At 37.6% G+C, this 21,969-nt stretch overlaps 1 protein-coding gene across 2 annotated transcripts in view; it reads right to left on the reverse strand.

Moving 5' to 3' along the window:
• Positions 1-17,404: 17,404 nt before the first annotated feature.
• taf2 (TAF2 RNA polymerase II, TATA box binding protein (TBP)-associated factor) overlaps positions 17,405-21,969 on the reverse strand; it is a 152,675-nt gene continuing 148,110 nt past the window's right edge. For both annotated transcript variants that reach the window (XM_052577873.1, XM_052577871.1), the window contains exons 25-26: positions 18,588-18,690; positions 17,405-18,435 (exon numbers count right to left, since the gene is read on the reverse strand). In XM_052577873.1, coding sequence (XP_052433833.1) covers positions 18,167-18,435; positions 18,588-18,690 — 372 coding nt within the window. In that variant the 3' untranslated portion in view covers positions 17,405-18,166. The remainder of the gene's footprint in view (positions 18,436-18,587; positions 18,691-21,969) is intronic.

Below are 21,969 nucleotides of genomic sequence, written 5' to 3' on the forward strand. Positions count from 1 at the left end.
CTTATGAACTTTTGCCAGTGTCTAGTTATCATTAATACTGATATGTGTTCTGAGTTTGATGAAATTCTAAGCATGTTATATGCCTCAAAATCACCTGAGAAGTATTCCAGTTTGACATGTTGCCACGGCAACAATATTTTTAGATATCAATATCCACCTTGCAGATTTATATCGGCTGTGTTTTAACATTATTCCGATGAAGTTTGAAGCAAATGGAGTAAAAATAAGATGCTGAATTCAAATCATTTTGAAAATGACACACTTCCTGCTGCCAGTTGGTGGCGCTATAACTTTGACTCCTAATAGTCACATATATGCGATCGACATCATACAATGAATAATCTGATGAAGTTTGATTAAAATTAGGAAATGTATGTGGATGGTATTAGACACTTCCTGTTTCTCAATTCTCGCCATAAATTCAACGCCTCGCTACGAGCAAACCGTTCGAGATATCAAAAATCCCCTGGCAATTTTTCATCCCCGATGTCTTGAGATCATGTTGACCAAGTTTGGTGGCAATCGAGTAAAAAACATATGACAAGTATATCAAATTCCAGAGCATGAGCTTTTTACATAACTCTAAACAGCTGACTTCCTGTTGGGCGGAGCCTATGACATGCAATACGCAAGTTGTTCCAGGGTTTATACAGAGATTCTTAAATTGAATTTACTACCTTTTTACCACCTATTTTACTACCATCACAATATTTTTACTACCAACACGGCTTCAAACTTCAACTGTAGCAGTGTTAAGTGTTAAGTAAAGTGACAGGTAAAGACATGAAATATCTTTCCAAAATGAATTAATAACATATTTAATCACAATTTAATGTGGCAATTATAACTTAATTTCAACACTGGGAGGGAGAGATAGAGAACCAGAGAGAGCGAGAAAGAGAAAGTCAGGAGAGGTTCTGGTGTATGTGAGTGTGCATGTGTGTTAGGGCAAGTGAGTGAGCTACATTCAAGTAGGAGGGAACTCTACCATAGGACTTGGATTAATCAAGATCACAACAGGCCTTGGTCCATAGGATTTCCTCAATATGTCAAAGAGTTACAATTACATAAAAATTAGAAGACAGACTGGACCTTTAGAATGAACAGCTACACAATGTGTAATAATAAAGTGCAATTGTACACTATAATAACAGTATTTCATTAATAAACAAATAACGTCAACACTGGACACAAGCCAAGCACTGTTCAACACACACACACACACACACACACACACAGAGAAAAGAGAGAAAACATCAAACAGAAAACACAAAGCCTATCTTTGAAACGAATTTCGTTTTGTATTTATTTTATCTTAATTTTAATCCATGTTTCATTATTTTGTATAATCACAACACGTTCAGACATGAACCGAAACTCAGCGTATAGGTAGCCTAGGCTACTCGCCTCACAGACCTAAACAAATTAGAAATATCCTATATCAATTATCTACAGAAAGGTTGCAATTTCTACTTTTAAACAGAACCATTCAAAACTAAATAAAAGTAGGCTAGGCAGTGGTGGACTGGGACAGTAAATCAGGGAATCTGACTCCACCCCAGGCCACCTCTGTTTCTGCAGTCACCACCCAATTCATGTGTCCACCAGACTGTTAAACTTTTTGGCTCTTTCAGTTGTTTGAATTGGGTTATACTTAAAAAAAAAATCAAAATCCTTAGACTGTGGACAGGCAAAATAATCAAATTAAGTATCAAGAAGTATCAAGGCATTCACTGTCTCTATCATCTTTCCCTGTATCCCCTCTCTCTCACTCTGCACATTGAGTTTCTCTGCAATATCAAATAATAACTTTCAATAATCTATATTAATTATGCAGCCATCAATTGTATGTCCCAATGATCACAGTCCTACTACTGATGACCTTATAAATCATAAAAGCACATATTTTTCTAAGAGTATAGCCAGCATGTTTAGTTTTGTTAATAGCTTAAACTTTACCTGAAGGTTTCCTGCTCTGACTCAAAAGCTGAACTGTCCACCCTCTCTTGTTCAACAGCAGGAGCACTAATAGCACTAGTGCTACTGTTGCTTTCTTCGTCATCTTCAAAATAAATAAGCATTGTACACTAGGCTATATATGGTAGGCTAGAAATAGAAAATCAGTTTCTGGTCAATTTTGGCACTAAAAAAAATACTGTATCTTCATATGCAAAACAGTGTGCTAGTTTGTCATTAAGATGCTCTTTTAAAACATCTATCATTATATACATTTGTAATATATATTTATTTTAAATTAATTTTATCTATTGTAAGTCGCTTTGAATGAAAGCTTCCGTCTGCTAAATGGTTATGTAAATATTAGGGTGGAACAGTTCAACTTTTTCACAGTTCGGTTTGTTTCACGTTTTAGAGTCACGGTTTCGGTATAGTTGTATATGCTGTTTATGGAAAAACTATACTTTCAAAAAATATATATTATCATATTATTAAGAATATTCTAAATACAAGCAACAGCACAAATAAATACAATAGAGTAAAGATACAAATAAAATAAACTGACTTTCAGGTTTTTTTTTTTAGGTAGGTCTTGCATTAGTTTTTAGGTACAGAAATTAAAGTAATCAAATGTAAAACAGCATTGCATTTTGGACTATAAATTTAAGATTATTCTTTATTTAAGTAAAAAAAAAAAAAGCTTTTTAATCAAGCGCAGTGAGTGATTAACAGAAACATAAATTATCTGAACCCTGTTTGTTTTACGTGTCATTTATTTAAACCATATTACAGATGCTTTGTCAGATTTAAGTTGAACAGCGGTCCCAGCGCGTGTCGAACTGTGTGTTCTAAACTGAACAGTTCGGTTTTTTTCAGTGAACCATAGTAAATATAAATGTAATTCTGACCGACCTGCTCCCTTAATGGCGAAAATGGCTGGGATTTTGCAGCAACTTGCTGCGTCTGTGGCCAGGGCTTTTCTCCTTTCCCTCTCTGCTCCTCCTTTGCGCTCCATTTTTTGCGCGATTTTCTAAGATAAAGCCTGCCTCTGGATATAGCCAATTAGGCAGTGCTTCGCTGATGTTTGGTCATGTGGTGGGTTCATATCACTCCGCGATCGCCTGATTCGTAGATTCAAGACCGTCAATTAATTCGCAGTTGCATAACAGCCTATTGCACGTCAGCCTGATCGACTGCACAGCGGCAGCCTGCAGGCCAGATTGACCGTCAGGCCACCGGGAAATGTCCCGGTGCTCCCGATGGCCAGTCCGTAAGAAATGCATTTTTCTCCGGCGCGTTCACTACTGCGAAGATCACGAGTCAGTGTCAACCTCATCTTTGCAGCTGACACAGAGACACTTGTTTATTAATAAACAATTAAAATGCCATAATATTTTTTTTTACAGTGTTTAGGTGCCGTTCATATAAACGCGCCACCACTGCATGAGAGAGAGAGAGAGAGACACACACATGCAAGGTCTCTCCCGCTCTGCCGTGCGCTCGCTACATGGTTTGCATGCGCGCTTTTGCTTACTCGCTCTAGATTCGCAGGAGATTTGAACAGACGCCGAAACTGGCGCTTCACTGTCGCCAAACGGAAAATCTAACAGCACTTAACTTAATTTCGGACCCTGGATATAGACCCAGTTAGATGGGGCTTCGAAAATTTACTACCTCGTCAGATGACGTTTACTACTTTTTACTACTTTTTACTGGCCTTAATTTAACATAATTTAATTTACTACCTTTTACTACCTTTTACAACCCCGCGGAAACCCTGTGTTCGGCCCAATGAGATCTATATGTGTACTGAGTTTCATATTAATACGTGCAAGTATGTGTGAGCTATACATCAACATTTATGACTGTGGTGTTCCAGGGGGCACCGTAGAGCCCCTGTGCCACGCCCGGGTCCCAACCTCTGCAGGCTCCTAAAGGCCACAGATTCCAAAGTGTGTGCAAATTTTCAAAGAGTTTTTGAGTATGTTAAGGACTCCAAAAGCCCCCACAACTTTGACAACAAATATGAATAAGAAACCCTAAATAGCCAACTTCCTGTTGGGCGGAGCCTATGATATGCAATACGAAAGTTGTTTGTATTGATGAGTTCTATATGTGTACCGAGTTTCATACGTCTACGTGCAAGTATGTATGATATATGGCCCTCCATATTCCAGGGGGCGCTGTAGAGCCCCTGTGCCACGCCCGTGTATCAGTCTCTGCTCGGCCCTAATGGCCACAGGTTCCAATGTGTGTGCCAAATTTCAAGGCATGTTAAGGGCCCCAAAAGCCCCCGTAGCGTTAGAAAAAAAAAAAAATAATAATAAAAAATAATCCTAAGGAAAACAATAGGGCTCTCGCCCTCCAGGCTTGAGCCCTAATAATCCTAAGGAAAACAATAGGGCTCTCGCCTCCAGGCTTGAGCCCTAATAATAATAAGAAGAAGAATAATACAAAATAATCCTAAGGAAAACAATAGGCCTCTCGCCCTTTGGCCTTGAGCCATAATAATAATAAGAAGAATAATCCTTAGAAGAACAATAGGGCTCTTCGCCCCTTCGGGCTTGAGTCCAAATAATAATAAGAATAAGAATAATCCTTAGGGGAACAATAGGGCTCTTCGCCCCTTCGGGCTTGAGCCCTAATAATAATTAAAGCTGCAAGCAGCGATGAACGGGCCCTTGCACCCGGACTCACCGCAATCGTGTGGCTTTAGTAAAGAGGTGAAGGTGAGAAATATGCATTTCAAATCGTTAATATAAGTGGAATATGTCAAAGTCATTTATATGTGCCAATTTTCCTGTTGCCAATAGGTGCCGCTATCATTATAATGGAATATTGGCCTTCAGATGTGTTCAGGCTAGGAGTCTTATCGAACATGTGAAGTTTGGGGAATATCGAACATTTCAAGCCTGAGTTACAACAACTTCTCTTGATGTGGCGAGACATCAAATTTTGTCATGGCGCCATGGACACGCCCTTTAACAAAATCTAAAGATCTCCACAATTTAACATTGCAAAGACCTTTAGATTAGACTGACCAAAATAAAATGTTGATGTCATAAAATTTCTTGGAGTAGTTCTTTGCAGTGTAAAACATGACACTTCCTGTTGCCAGCAGGTGGCACTATGACTGAATATGGGCATGTAGATCTGTTAAGGGCAGAAGTCTTATCTAACATGTGAAGTTTGAGGCAGATTGGACATTGTATGTCTGAGTTACACCAACTTCCTTTTTCTTGGCGAAACATCGAAATTTGTCAGGCCGCCATGGACACGCCCTTTAACGAAACCTCAAGATATTCGCAATTTAACATCGCAAAGGGCTTAAGATTACACTGACCAAGTTTGGTGTTGATCTGAATAAGTCTCTAGGAGGAGTTCGTTAAAATACAACTCATGGAAATGGCAAAAATGACACAAAATTTGCTCATATTATTAAAAATAACCGACTTCCTGTTGGGATTCGGATTTCGTACCAGTAGACTTTTTTGTAGCTATTGGTGTGTTACATATGTGTACCGATTTTCATACATGTACGTGAAACATAGCTCGAGGCGCACACCGTTGAAAGTGTATAGGTGGCGCTGTCGAGCCATTTTGCCACACCCACTTCTGAAACCCATATCAGATGTAAATTTTCGCCGGTTCTGAGGTGTGTGCAAAGTTTCATGACTTTTTGAGTATGTTTAGGCCCTCAAAAATGCGATTCATTTTGGAGAAGTATAATAATAATAATAAACGGAACAATTCCAAGAGGGTCCTCACACCATCGGTGCTCGGGCCCTAATAACAAATAATCCTAAGGAAAACAATAGGGCTCTCGCCCTCCAGGCTTGAGCCCTAATAATAATAAATGGATCAATCCCAAGAGGGTCCACGCACCATCGGTGCTCGGGCCCTAATAAACGGAGCAGATACAATAGGGTCCTCACACCTTCAGTGCTCGGGCCCTAATAATAATAAACGGAGCAGATACAATAGGGTCCTCACACCTTCGGTGCTCGGGACCTAACAAGGATGACACCTAGCGGTCACTCAACACCGATTTCTTTCACACAGTCATCTTTATAAATCCAATTTGACGTGTTCAAACCATCACTTGAACCAGAAAACTTTCTCGGGCGAGTCTCAAAGACAATTGCTTTTCAAGACAATGGATAAAATTGAGTATTTTATCATTTCATGTTATCTGATGGTAGTGATATTTAAATACTATTAATTGATTAAAGTATGTTATGCTATTTTTACAGTCTATGGTGTCTTTAAACCATATTACATTTTCATTACTGTAATTTTCTTCAAGTTATTTTGTCTTATTTTATCTGGTGATAGAGATATTTTAAATACTATTAATTGATCAAACTATGTTTTGCTATTTTTTTTTACAGTCTATGATGTTATAGCGTCTTTAAACCATATTACATTTCATTCCTGTAATTTTCTTCATGTTATGCTGTTTTATCTCATCTGCTGATGGAGAAATTTTAACATAAAGTATGTTTCATTTTACTTAATATCGACGCATCTATTGTCCCATTCGTTGCCAGACTGTTTTGTATGAATAAATACTTTTATTTTGAAAAGACGATGACATCCTGTTGACACGTGCTTAGCTTTCCGTGCTTCAATTCAGTTAGCTATGTATAGGATTTCAGAAAAACAATTCTGTTTCCGTTAAATCGACGTTTTGCTACCGCGTTATCCGTTTGTCATCTATGAACACGACATCGCGGGGTGCAAGGTTAGGAATGCAAGGTTCTATCTCAGCACCATTTTCCCGGTTGCTAACTGCTCTTAGTGAAACGGATATGATGGTGAAATGGCTCCCTCCGGTGAGTCTGGGGTGAAATGATCCTGTTATAGTGAAAATTGTGCTATCTGCGGCAGTTATATGTTATGACACGCTGTTATAGTGAAAATTGTGCCATCTCCGGCAGTTTAATGTTATGACACGCTGTTATAGTGAAAATTGTGCCATCTGCTTGTGGTTTAATGTTATGACATCGTGATTTCTTTGTCACAGTCTCTGTGTGTGTGTGTGTATGTGTGCTCCATTAAACTAGCAAATAAAAACCCTCTCCATGTGTTTTAAATAATAACAGGTTTTTTATTTTTTATCTCAGGTTCAAATATTGAGCAGCAAGCCTTTGACGGTATTAATACATGTAAGTATGTATTAACTATTCTTTTTATAAATTAAAATGAACGTATTTTAATTTTGTCTTTTTATTATTTTATTTTATTTTTTTTATTCACAGTGGTCGCGATTGATCCAGACAGCGCAGACGATGGTAAAACAAGATCCATCTCCAACATTTTTTATGAGAAATCAAAATTTTAGATTTCTTTTATGTTTATGAGAAATCAATTTTTTTTTTGATTTCATACAATTTATCACCCAACCTGGCTTCCAGACAGTTATCGATCTTAAGCAAGATGGCGACGAAGATCCCACCGTCAACGTAACAGACAAACCTCACATCCTACCTGATTCCACTGCGGCGTACGTCGATAATCCAATATGATCCGGCGGCGAACCACTTCCTGGACCCAGCAGCGAACCAGCAAGAAAGAAGCCTAGAAAAACAAATCGTCCCACCTCGCCAGTCAGTCCTGGACCAGACGGCGATCCACCAAGAAAGACTTATCGTTTTAGTGGTGGTCCCACCTGAACCGAACGGCGAACTACCAAGAAAGACTTATCGTTTTACAGCGGTGGTCCGACCTGAACCGAACGGCGAACTACCAAGAAAGGCTTATCGTTTTACCCCGGTGATCAGTCTTGAGAGCTCTCCAGAGAGGAAAACTCTTTGTCTGACACCACCTGAGACCGAGCTGTTTTATGGTAAGACTATGTACATTATTTGCATTTAAACTCCGACGGAGTCAAACCATTAAGATTTTTATTTTTACACCCAGCAGACTCGAGTTGAAGCCATAAGGATGACGTGACTACCTGGGGTACGTCTCAAATCGATGCTTGGGACCAGAGTTCTTGGACGAGCAAGCATGACGAGGTGTCAACCACCAACGTGGGTCAAACACCATATCCTTCTCACTCACCGTCGTCAGAAGAAGTAGAAGTGGAAGAAGTTCCGGCGCCTCAGCAGGTTGATGAACCATTCAATGATCTGCCTCCGATTCATAGGCCCATTAATTCGATAGAATCATTTGGTCAAGAGTTTCGCGACGTGCAGGTTGACATAAACAACAAATATGTCGGACTCCGTGACGTACAAGATGATATTAACAACAAATTGATTGCATTGCGCAGCGAGTCTCGTGACAGACAAATCGAAACCCATAGCAGATTAGACGTGTTGCATGGTGACCTCCGTGCCTATGACCTTGAGACATGCAGTCGATTCGATACGCAGGATTGCTTTATTCAGGATCTGGCTAATGAAATATTCCATCGCGTCAATGCTATGAGATCAGTGATTGATCAGCAGTTTGATAGAAATGATCGTATGGTGAGCCAATACCAACGGGAATTGGTGCTCATTTTGCATCACCTTATTCTCACTATCATAGATGAGACCACAGAGTCAAATTGAATATAGATGTATTCAGAGTAATTCTTATATTGCACGGTTATTGTAATATTCCATCTATACTTTGTTTACATATAATCTGATATTTCATGTAATTCTTATATCGCACGTCTGGTATGATTTTGTAATATTTCATGTATGCTTTTTATACTTTGTTTACATATAATCCGATATTTCATTTATACTCTGATTTTGTGATAGTTCATTTATGATTTTTTATACTATATGAAATGTATAATAGTTCATGTATGCTTTTTTATACTATATGAAATTTGTAATAGTTCATGTGTGCTTGTTTTAACTCTTTGATTTTGTAATAGTACGTGTTTTGGTCTGAAATCTAAAAAATGGACGGGTCAGACGACTTATGTCAATCAGACCAATCCTCCACAGAACGGATGAGTTCTGGAGCTCTGAGATATCAGATGGTGGCCGAGGGTTACGTCGACCTGTGAAAACATGGTAGCTGCCAGGTAATTTATCGGCCCCACCTTTGCCGGCCTCTCCGGGTCTATAATAAACCATTTTTTGGTTTAAAGTGTAGTTTTTTTGGTTTAAAGTGTAGTCTTACATCTCAAAAGAGGGACGTAAGAATCGCCGACCGCTTGATATTGGATAATGTCCGTGTAGACGTACATCATGTAGAACCCCCTTTTATATAACATTGATGACATGACAGCGTTTACGGTAAAATCTGTTTTTTTTATGATAGTTTAAACCTCCTAGAGGCTTTAGCGTCGTTCCTAAAATAGTGGCTAGTCTCCCGCGAAAACTCACTGAAATGTTGGGTTTCGCGGTCAGAATCACCTTTATTTTTAATTCGTCGTGACTCAATACGGCCACTGGTGCGATAAGTTGAGTTATAGAGCACGCAGGATTGCACGAATGTTAGCGTAGTACCCACCGCTTATGTGTAATTTCGTAATTACAGAAAAAGCGATATACAAGTCTTTGGAGGTCTTGCTATCCGTGGGTTCCGGGACCGTATGTAGGATGAAATGACCGTCTTCGTCATCAAAGTTGTACCAACTTCTAGGATATTCAATTCCGGCGAGTCCGACTTCCCATTGTCCTTTCAAGTCTATAGCTTTTGCTAACCTGGTCATATAGGAGGATATGCGATTTTCTGGATAAACCGACAAAGATGCATTGCACGGCAACGTGAAGTAGAAACCCGTGATCATCCATGGCGGTCTTTTCCCTGGTATGATCTCATCCGTAAAACGTCAGTGTGTTTTAAGTCCAGCAGAGTTTTTTTTATCTATGTAACTATTAAATTTTGAAGGCCATCCTAGCCATTTCACTAAAACAAGCGTAAATTATCCTTGTTTTTTCTGACCTAAAATCTTTTCCACCTTAAAAGATTTGTTTTTACTCACAATTATTTTTTGCAGCTCTTTTTCGTAATAAAAACCCCTCGATGACATTGCCATCATAATCGGTGAGTCTGTAGACCGGGGGTTGACGCGGAATACGGTGAAAAATTCCTCTGTGTAGTTCTGCTCATAACCTTTGGCGATTGGGCATCTCACTTTGGAAATCCTGACGACGTCGATGACTTTGAAATTAAATACGGGTCTCTCGGTCTTCTTTATATCGCCATACAAGTTTTGAAACACTTGATCCTCGTTTACTATGCCGACGTCCACGGTTCTCATTCTGATACTTCGATGATAACCGGTGTTGTACCCCTGCATGATGTCTTGTAAAACATCTATGTATCGACGGGAATTTGTAGCCATTACAAATCTCCACATACGACTTTTTAACATTGTTAAATCATTCCACGACGCTGGCTTTCAAATCGGTAGCGAAATGATTAATGTCGTGTTTTTTCATCACATCTTGAAATTGTTAGTTAAAAAATTCCTTTCCCTGATCCGTCTGCAATTTCTGAGGATAGACTCGAACGCACTAGTGACCACGAGACTGCTCTTATTCTTCAACATGCGAGCCCAGGCGTACTTACTAAATACGTCTATGCACGTCAGCAAAAATTTATGACCGTCATTATGCTTGGCGTAGGCGATCATGCCGACGAGATCGGCCTGGAACTGAGAATCGACCCTGTACACGACCACTCTGTTTCATTTGTATTTTATAGGCGCTGTTTTGTGTAATGTGTAAACATCCTCACCAGCCAGCCATTCTGAAACCTGTTTATCGCTTAGACGGACCCCGCTGTCTTTCAAGACGGCGTCTTTTAATCGTTTTTTACCACCTAAAGAGCCCGGGATGGAGGGGGTATAATAAGCCTCTTTCATGAGCTCCTACATGCTGCCGTCGCAACCATTGGAAAAGAATGATGCGTACAAGTGGTTTGAATCAATCTTTTATTAAAAAACTTTACAGGATATAATACAAGTAAAATGGATATAAAAGATGATAGTAAACATGGATATAATAGAAGATAGAAATAATATAAGTAAAAATGGATATAATACAAAACATACATACTATAATACAAAACTTGCATACAGAGACTAAGTAAAATGGTATTAATATAATACAACATGTAAAAATACACACCAAGTAAAAAATGGGATTAATATGATTCAACATGAAAAATGGATATAATAAAAATACACAGTCTAAGTAAAAAATTGATATAGCGGGATTAATATAATACAACATGCAAAAGAGATATAACGACTGTTACATACACAGACTAAAAAGTAAAATGGTTATAACAGCAATGTTACAGGATACAAAATGGATTAATAATGCCGTCAGTGGTAATCTAACCAGAAAAGAAAATCGAGGCAGGCCATCATGTTTTTGTCTAGGATGTAATCGACGTACATTACGACAATTTTGTCTACGTTTTCAATCACTTCGACGATTTTGACAACGTCGTCCTGATCATCGGAGTCATATTCTTTTGATTTCTTCATTAGCTCGGTACAGACATCCGCCACATACGTACAAGTACACAGCAGATCGGTGATCCCCAGCGTGGATTGTGATTCACACAGCACATCTAGAACCTGTTTTATCATTACAATGGGTGGATTGTTACCGTCAACACATTTGTCCATCATATAGTCCCATGAGGTAGCCAGTCCTCTTATATACGCCATATTTTTCTTGAGATTTGCCTCGCGCACAGTATCGTGACACGGGGTATCGGGGTGGGTTGCGTCCATAATAATCTTGCTAATGAGATCAGTCATCTGGTCTCTGTAATGCTCTTTAAACAATTATTCCATGCATCACTTTAGGCTACAGGCTGCACCCATGTTGGAGGTGGTTTGGTCACTGGCCATTCGCGTTGGGGAGATTTTCCCAGAGATCAACGACGTCGCAGACTATTTCCGTGCACGGTTTGTCCAGAAGTCTCGCCCTGATTTCTTCCACCTTGGTGACGATGAATGGTTCATTTTATATGATACTCTGCGGGGACGGCAGAGTGTATGTGTTGCTCCCTGCACATCTCTCAGGGTGGAACAGCTGCACTTTAATGTCATGGCATGTCACACCATTTGAACATTTTGTTGGAGACTGAAAAAACCCTATTCAGTAGATCCAGATCGCACCACTTGAACAAAAATTGCATTTCATACAGATCGTGATGCTCGTTAGGCAGGATGTGCCCCAACCGAGTGTTGTTGAGCTTTGTTTTGTCTTTACAGCAGAATATGTAAACAGAATAATTCGGCCTCTTTTGAGTATGGTCACCCACCACACGGTACTGGACATTCGGGGTCACCCCGTCCCACTCCCCAACGTACAAAGGCTCTTCACCGCCATCATTCAGATCGTTCCAGACACTTTTGTAAAATAGAGACCAGTCTTTTTCAGGAAATACCAGACACTCATCTTCCCCAGCCTGAAACTCACCGAGGCCGTCAGTGGTGTAGAGCGTAACAACTTGAGTTGGTTTGTGAAATTTGTATCCGAATATGCGGTTACTACACATCATAAATTCACCTTTAGTCATTTCCGAAATTTCATGGAGAAAACTTGTCAAACGGATGTGTCCGAAAGGTTTTCTCGGTGCCATAGTCAGGCTATCCGCCATACTGTTGCTCAACCCCGCATCTGGCGATTGAGGGGAGGATAAACCATCCATGCTCATGTAGCTCATGTTTCCCTTTCTGGTGGTGCATGTAGAACACACCGATCCCATTTATATACTGCTCAGAAATGTAATGGGAGTGGGACAAACCATATAACCGCACACGCACACACATAACCGTACACATAACTATATAACTGGGACAAAGTTCAAACAACCTAACTGGGACAAAGTTCAAACAACCTAACTGAGATAAAGTTCAAACAACCTAACTGGGACAAAGTTCAAACAACCGGCAAAAGCTTCTGTCAAAACCACATGATCGATGCATGGGAGGGTTTGTATACCTTAAAACTACCCGTCAAAAACTATGATTTAGGACTAACTAGGTCAATAGGGTAAAAGCTTCTGTCAAAACCACATGATCGATGCGGAGGGAGGGGTCAATAGATTAACCCATGAACTCATTCGGAAAGTTCAACCCATCCATCATAAGGTCATCGGAAGTTCAACCTGTCAAAATGTCAAAGTTGTAAATCATCTTGACAGAAGCTGTAGAATAGGTACTACTCACGCTGTTTTTTGAAGGAATTTACAGACTGCGGCCGCGACGTAACTGTGTGATTGGCTGGCAGAGTGATCCTTCCTCATTATTTTACCTCACAATGACGGTAAGAAAGACGGGTGTTTTTTTCTCACGCCGAGAGTTGAAGGATGTTCAACTTTGGATAAAACGCTGCGCTCCAGTCAGCTAACCAATCAGAGCGCAGGAGGGGCGGGGCAAATTCCACACCGAACAATTGTCACAACTGTCATTTTGTTACAACAACGTGTCAAGCGCAACAACGAGAAAAATGGAATATAAATTAATATTGCTGATTTCTGAGCATTCAGAGCATTTAAGTCAGAAACAAATCATCTACTAAATCAGAGACAAGTAACAGTTTAGCAGTTATTCCGTATCATAGCAACCAAAGCGTCTCAAGCAGCCCACAAAAAGCGCTCACAGCTGGGTGTTTTCAGAGATTGAAAATTTATCAAGAGATTGAAATTGATTAATGGTCATCAGCATCATAATCGTATCAAATTTTTTCTATTTTTTCCCTCTTGTAGAAACACTATTGTGACAAAACATATATTTAATGTAGTCTCTCATTCACCACTATAGAAGTTTACCCAACTATGACAACATCCGCGATAAAATATGAAAGGGTTATGTAACTACATTCAATATAAATTAGTTTTTTAATGAAATAAATTGCATACATGTGCACTGTTCAAAGTGTATAGATTTTTATTTAATTTGACATATAGTAAATGCTCAGCTGCAAAAGTAAATGAAATTCACAAGTAAAGTAAATTAGATTACATTATTGTATCAAATAAATAAGTACCAATATATATTATAGTTTTTTTTGGGGTGTGGTGGGGGGGACCCCCCAAGAGCTTTGACACAATTTGAACACTGCTCTAATCATACATATAAATCGTATGAATACATATATATTTTTTTTTTTTTCAATTTTCTTCAATTACCATGTCCCAGAAGTAATTTTCCACCCTAATAAACAGGGTGGAATGTACAACTAACAGGGTGGATATATACAGTCTTGTTCAAAATAATAGCAGTACAATGTGACTAACCAGAATAATCAAGGTTTTTCGTATATTTTTTTATTGCTACGTGGCAAACAAGTTACCAGTAGGTTCAGTAGATTCTCAGAAAACAAATGAGACCCAGCATTCATGATATGCACGCTCTTAAGGCTGTGCAATTGGGCAATTAGTTGAATTAGTTGAAAGGGGTGTGTTCAAAAAAATAGCAGTGTGGCATTCAATCACTGAGGTCATCAATTTTGTGAAGAAACAGGTGTGAATCAAGTGGCCCCTATTTAAGGATGAAGCCAACACTTGTTGAACATGCATTTGAAAGCTGAGGAAAATGGGTCGTTCAAGACATTGTTCAGAAGAACAGCGTACTTTGATTAAAAAGTTGATTAGAGAGGGGAAAACCTATAAAGAGGTGCAAAAAATGAAAGGCTGTTCAGCTAAAATGATCTCCAATGCCTTAAAATGGAGAGCAAAACCAGAGAGACGTGGAAGAAAACGGAAGACAACCATCAAAATGGATAGAAGAATAACCAGAATGGCAAAGGCTCAGCCAATGATCACCTCCAGGATGATCAAAGACAGTCTGGAGTTACCTGTAAGTACTGTGACAGTTAGAAGACGTCTGTGTGAAGCTAATCTATTTTCAAGAATCCCCCGCAAAGTCCCTCTGTTAAAAAAAAGGCATGTGCAGAAGAGGTTACAATTTGCCAAAGAACACATCAACTGGCCTAAAGAGAAATGGAGGAACATTTTGTGGACTGATGAGAGTAAAATTGTTCTTTTTGGGTCCAAGGGCCACAGGCAGTTTGTGAGACGACCCCCAAACTCTGAATTCAAGCCACAGTACACAGTGAAGACAGTGAAGCATGGAGGTGCAAGCATCATGATATGGGCATGTTTCTCCTACAATGGTGTTGGGCCTATTTATCGCATACCAGGGATCATGGATCAGTTTGCATATGTTAAAATACTTGAAGAGGTCATGTTGCCCTATGCTGAAGAGGACATGCCCTTGAAATGGTTGTTTCAACAAGACAATGACCCAAAACACACTAGTAAACGGGCAAAGTCTTGGTTCCAAACCAACAAAATTAATGTTATGGAGTGGCCAGCCCAATCTCCAGACCTTAATCCAATTGAGAACTTGTGGGGTGATATCAAAAATGCTGTTTCTGAAGCAAAACCAAGAAATGTGAATGAATTGTGGAATGTTGTTAAAGAATCATGGAGTGGAATAACAGCTGAGAGGTGCCACAAGTTGGTTGACTCCATGCCACACAGATGTCAAGCAGTTTTAAAAAACTGTGGTCATACAACTAAATATTAGTTTAGTGATTCACAGGATTGCTAAATCCCAGAAAAAAAAATGTTTGTACAAAATAGTTTTGAGTTTGTACAGTCAAAGGTAGACACTGCTATTTTTTTGAACACACCCCTTTCAACGAATTGCCCAATTGCACAGCCTTAAGAGCGTGCATATCATGAATGCTGGGTCTTGTTTGTTTTCTGACAATCTACTGAACCTACTGGTAACTTGTTTGCCACGTAGCAATAAAAAATATACTAAAAACCTTGATTATTCTGGTTAGTCACATTGTACTGCTATTATTTTGAACAAGACTGTATATGTAGAGAGGGAGAGAGAGAAATTTATTTGGAATCTAACAGGGTGGAAAATTATATATATATATATATTAAATATAAGATACTGTGCAAGAACCCCTTAAGCTCCCATGTCTCTGGTACAGAACTTGATCTTGTAGGTAAAAAAAAAAAAAAGGCCACCCACTAGGCTGAGCATGGCAATATTACAATATTTAATATACAATTAACACAGCATCAATTTTTCCCATCATAAATACCATAATAAAAAACACAAAAAATGCATCACTGTCAATCACTGTCAGTTACGTTACGGTTTTTGTGGTTGTCTGTTAATCTAGTTAATCCAAATGATTTATAACATCATTTTTAATCAAATATAAATAAAAAATAATTGATGTCTGTCCTCTCTAATTTGTAATTATTTCTCTAGCCACCTGAAGAGATAATCGTTTGCCACCATTATTGATTGTGATAAGGAACCACGTCCCTCCCCCAAAGGAAATCTGGAATAGTGTTTAAAAAAAAAAAAAATTCGTTATCATTTTGAATCAATATTATATTGGTGCAGTTCCACACATTACAGATGGAAAACCATGCAGGACAATGATGGAAAGCATGTCTACCGTTAACACTGGTGTTCCACCCTGTTAGACAGGTCATTTTAAATAATTTCAAAGCAATATTTTGTGAGATGAGGAGCACTAACAGCATATATGTTTTTTCGTATTTTTCTTTTTTATTATGATTTACAACCCTAATGGCAAAAATTGTCACAAAAATACCAGTTCTAAATAATTAAGACATTCTATTCATCAATTATTGTTTTATGGATTTTAAAATAAATAAAAAATTAAGATGGCATAAGGGACATATTCTTTCCAAGAAAAGCTCATTATTGTTCAACAGTACATTATTTACTTGCTGTGATAACTATCTATATGTCCCTAACAGGGTTGAATATTTTCATGGTCAGTGTCTTAACAATTTACCCATAAATATATATTTTATATATTTATATTTTAAATATAGTTCCCGAGCATGACCAAAATCCATTTCTAATAGTTAAACAGCTCACTATTTAGCTGATTATTGAACAGAGACCAATAATACACAAAACGTAATCACAATGAAATGGAAGAAATAACATTATGGCTATCTAGGAAAATAGGTAAGTATTATATTTTGGCTTTTGTTCTTAAAGGAATAATACTAAAATACTAATAACACAATTTTAACTCACCCTCAAGTCTAGAGTTTCTTTCATCTGTTGAACACAAAATAAAATATTTTGAAGGGATGTGGGTAACCAAACTGGAACTACCATTGACTTCTTTAGATAGGTTTTTTTTTTTTAAATGCTATCAAAATCATACTGTTTGGTTATACATATTTTCTCAGATATCTTAAGTGTTCAACTGAAGAAAGAAATTGATGCAGGTTTGGCAGAATTTGAGGGGAAGTGAATGACAACAGAATATCAATTTTTGGTTTAACTATCCCTTTAATAACAGGGTACTCGTAATGTGCTTTTTTTTGCCCCATACCACAAGCAAACATTTGTGCAAGCATGTTCATCTAAGAAATAATAAACAATGACATTTTTACCTATTCATCTAACTTGAGGTCTTGTTTGGAAACTGAAGCGCAAACTCATGAACATTAAACATTTACATACATTTTATTTTTATTTTTTGTGGTAACAAAAGACAAAATGATAGAAAGCTTAGCATTTCTTTATGGATTTATGCAAACAAAACATCAGTAAAAAATAAATCCCTAGTAAAATTTCTACAATGAAGACAAATGCAAAAGGTGAATTATGTAAAAATTATTAATGGCTCAAATTAGTATACTTTCAAAGGAACATTAAGGTTCTATAATAATAATAATAATAATAAAAGTACTAGATACTATACTATATATTCTATACTAACTTTTACAATTACAAGTTACAAATTAAGCAACTATTTAAATTATTTATCAAACCAAGTTGACCATAGAGCCCACAATGTGAAATGTTCCCTCATGAAAGTACTTACAGAATGTAGAAATGTATCTAGAGATTCAATGGCAGGAAGCAACCCTAGTGATCCAGTATGGTAAGAGTATGTGAATCTGTGCGTTTGCACTGTTAAAAGGCCACAAACCAAGCAGCTTTGTGTGATGTCAGATGATACTGCAGAACAATATTTTTCTTCTTGTATAATGTAAAAATTCTTTAATTATTTTTTAAAATTATTTTTGAATTAACTTTTAATTGAAACACTGAAATTGTACATGTTGAATGCTATCGCAATGTCTTTACAGCACTGCATAATTTATAAAACAATAAACTGAAAAAAAAAACCCCACCAGAAATGCTTAAAGCAATGTGTATTTCAATGTTATTTCAAACTACTTTAGTTGGCTGATACCACGATCAGTCAGACAGAGATGGAGAACGAATGGAGCGGCCACTGGCAGGGCTATTGCTAAAGGCGTGAGAGTCTCTGTCTTTATCTTTACTCTCATGCTTGTGTTTGTGTTTATGTTTGTGTTTGTGCTTCTTCTTCTTCTTTTTGTGCTCATGATGATGATGGTGGTGGTGGTGATCTCCATGTTTAGAGGATGTGTTCTCTTTGCTCAGTGTTGGCATGGGTGTTCCTGGCATGGACAACATGGCTTGCTCCACTGAAGATGGTTCTTTACCTGTGAAATTTAGAGAAAAGTTGAAACAATGTCCTGATGTCTATTGAAAGATAAGACAGATTCATCCAGGTATGTTTATATATTTTTGTCTTGTCTGTTTCTGCTACATGATTGATAGTGTGTGTAGAAATAGTGCAGTATTTGTGTCATGCCTGGAGTTGAAGGTCTCTCCAACATGTTCAGATGGTGGTAGATGAATGCCTGGCTGTCATGAACTGTGTCCATATCAATATCTTCCTCCTCCTGAGCGGGAAACTGACAGAAATGGAAAAATATTACAGTACATTACAACATTATAAGATAAGGTTATATTTCCTCCAATCGGTGGAGATGATAGAACTACACAGTGTTTTGTTGTATTTAGAACATTTGGCACCAAATACACATTTCAAATTTTTAGGGCTTTCTTTTTTACGTAACCATAGCATGGATCTAATTATAACCACGTCATTGAATAGGAATGTAACTATTTACTCAACTCACGATTTGATTCAAGATTTAGATTTCAGGTTTAATTCACATTATTATATATATTTTTTTAAATTTAAGAAAAATTATACATTAAATGGGTTCTTTTATTATTGCTTGGACAAAATTCTATAATAACTATAATAATATACCAAAATAGCACTTGCTTATTATTCCTCTTTTGTTGGTTTTGATTGCTTTTATTGTCCTGATTTGTAAGTCTCACTTCGGATAAAAGCGTCTGCTAAATGACACAATTTAAATATAATGTAAATGTAAATAACAAATTAATATGTAATTTTAAAATAAACCCCAAATTAAATTAATAAGTAACACAAATAAATCTCTTCATATAAACAAAATAAGGCTTTGTCTTGAGCGGGGTAGGGCGATGTCTACAGTACCATATAAAATACCATAAAATACCATACAATTACTGTAAAAAGCATAATTTACAGTTCAGTTTTCACAAAAACAAAGTTTTATAAAATGATACTTTACATTTCATCCTTTAAAGTCAAAAGTACTTATTAATATATTAATTTAAACAATTATCATCAATTAAATGAAATTATGGATGTGCGATATTGATTAAAAAAAGATCTCAAAAATATTCTGGGATTTTATCTATAACGATAGTCAGATTCTTGCATTTGGGTTGTTACCAAGCAAATTAAATAAGCACCAACAGAATTTATCTTTGCAATGCAGAGAAAACACAGAAGCTGCATTAGAACTATCATTTACATCCATTTGCATACGGTTTAATGCAGCTCAGAGGAACATGGAATACCTTCACCTGCAGTTAAAAATGCATTAATCATATTGAAATCTTATGTTTGAAGTTGTTTAAAAAATGAAAAGACACCTTAAATGCGAAATTAAAACCAACAGGTGGCAGTAAGTCACTGTAAATTAGTGACTTATTACAATTGAAATTAATCATTCGGAAACAAAACAGCATCCTTTTGCTTAGAGACGCAAAAAAAAAACAGTGAGGCTATGTTTTAAAAAAATTTTGTTGGATAAATAGAGCAAAACCAGGAAATATGGTGTCTAGATGTTAGGGCTGGGTAAAAAAAAAAAAGATTTTTCGATTAATCGTTTTTAAAAAAGTGGTCGATTCAAAATCGATTCACAAAGGCCATGAATCGATTTTTTTCCATAATTATGCAGACATTGAACATAAGATTGGCCTTAATCTAATTACAAATCTTCTACACTAGATGTCACACTCTTATGTGCCTTGTTCGATGTTACCAACGAACCTGTCATTCATTCATTCAGTTTAAAGCAGTGGTTCTCAACCCGCGGCCCGTCACAAATTCAAATGCGGCCCAACGTATGCTGAACACACACACACACAAACTTTTGCAAGTCTTATACTACGCAGCAATCATCCTTAATTGAAGAAATGTGGTAAAACATCTCTGGAGAGAAATTCGAAAGTGCTTTCCATATTTGGATCAACATAGGCTACATTTGTGAACGCACATTTTCTGCAATGTCGCGCGTCAGGTCATGCTCCTGTGCGTGTCTTACAGACTGCATCTTAAAGCCTCTTATACTTCTGCATCCGCGAGGTAGGCGTGACATAAAAATCATCCTCGGAGAGTGCATGGAGGCTCTGAGCAGATGACAGTGCGGACAGGTGCGCGTGGTCAGTAGTCTTCAAAAGCACAATTGCACATGTTCAGGCAGTGTGAAGAAGCCCATTGCCAATCAAACCTGTGCAATCCGTCAATAAAGAATATAAAGACAGCGATGTGCAATGATTCTGGGCAATTGTTTGTTCGCATGTTTGTTGCAGAGTGGACCATCAGCGTGCGCTTTCAGAAGTATAAATTGAAGAAGTCTGCGTTCGCGCTGGCCGTGTCTGTGTCCGGATTGCTCATGCGGAAAGTATAACACAGGCTTTACAATCGCAACTTCATTGTGCTGTTACTACATTGAGACGAATTTAACAAACTTTTCAACTCCCGACAGAATCAGGTGTAGTAGAATTATTTCATTTCAATGAATCTAATCGATTAGATATCATAATATGTAGGCTATAATATTAGAAATCAGGTTGGTTTGTATTGGTGACGTAATGTGCGTGTGGCCCGCGAGACTTGTACTTGGACCATAATGCGGCCCGGTAGGAAAAAAACACATTGAGAACCACTGGCTTAAAGGTTTTCAGGTGCTTTGTCGACGTTGATGCCACCTTCACATAAAAAGTCAGAGGTATGGAAGCATTTTAGATTTCGTAAGCAAGACGACGACGATAGTGTTGTGGACAAGAACAAAGCATTTTTCATCTTGCATCAAACTTGTATATATTTAACAATCGTATGCATTTGAAAATTAGAGATGGGTTCTGTTTTAATGTACCCAAGTGTACCTAAAATAAAAGAGTTTAATATACATGTTTGGGGCTCTTAATTTATTTTTATTAATTACCCAATTGTAAACTTATGTTCACTTTTCTTTTTTATACATATAGTATTTTTATTAAATCTTCATTATTTGAATCGAGAATCGAGCATTGAAAATAGAGCTTAAGATCTTTGCCCGAACCTGACGGGACCCGATCGGACTTCATTTAGATTCGGGCTTCATTATATCATTTTACATGCGAAAATGTATGCTGAGTAGTTGAAACGGAGGCTTGCGTCTGATGATTATGTTTTGGTAGCACCAGCAACTAAAGCAGAGTCTGAGGTTTGGAAAAGTTTTGACCTTGTTTATAATGAGAATCCTCGAATAATGAGCCAGAGGGTTATATTGCTGGACGCACCATCAGTGAGCGCAGGAACGCGCTGAAGCCATCTACAGTGGATTCAATCATTTTTCTGCACAAAAACACGTAGGCCTTACCTAATCTTGGTGAGTAAATGTTTTTCAAATAATAACTAAATATTAATTGAGTCTTAAATGCATAATGTAGACAGAATAGGCTATATAAGCTACTGTTGGCATTATTATTTTATTATGTCAGCTGCTATGGCGAAGCAAATCCGGCAGAGCCTTTATCTTAATTTCGTAATTGCCAAATACCCATCTTAATTTAGAATTTATCTT

The sequence above is a fragment of the Carassius gibelio genome, chromosome B16 (assembly GCF_023724105.1).
Source record: "Carassius gibelio isolate Cgi1373 ecotype wild population from Czech Republic chromosome B16, carGib1.2-hapl.c, whole genome shotgun sequence".
NCBI lineage: Eukaryota > Metazoa > Chordata > Actinopteri > Cypriniformes > Cyprinidae > Carassius > Carassius gibelio.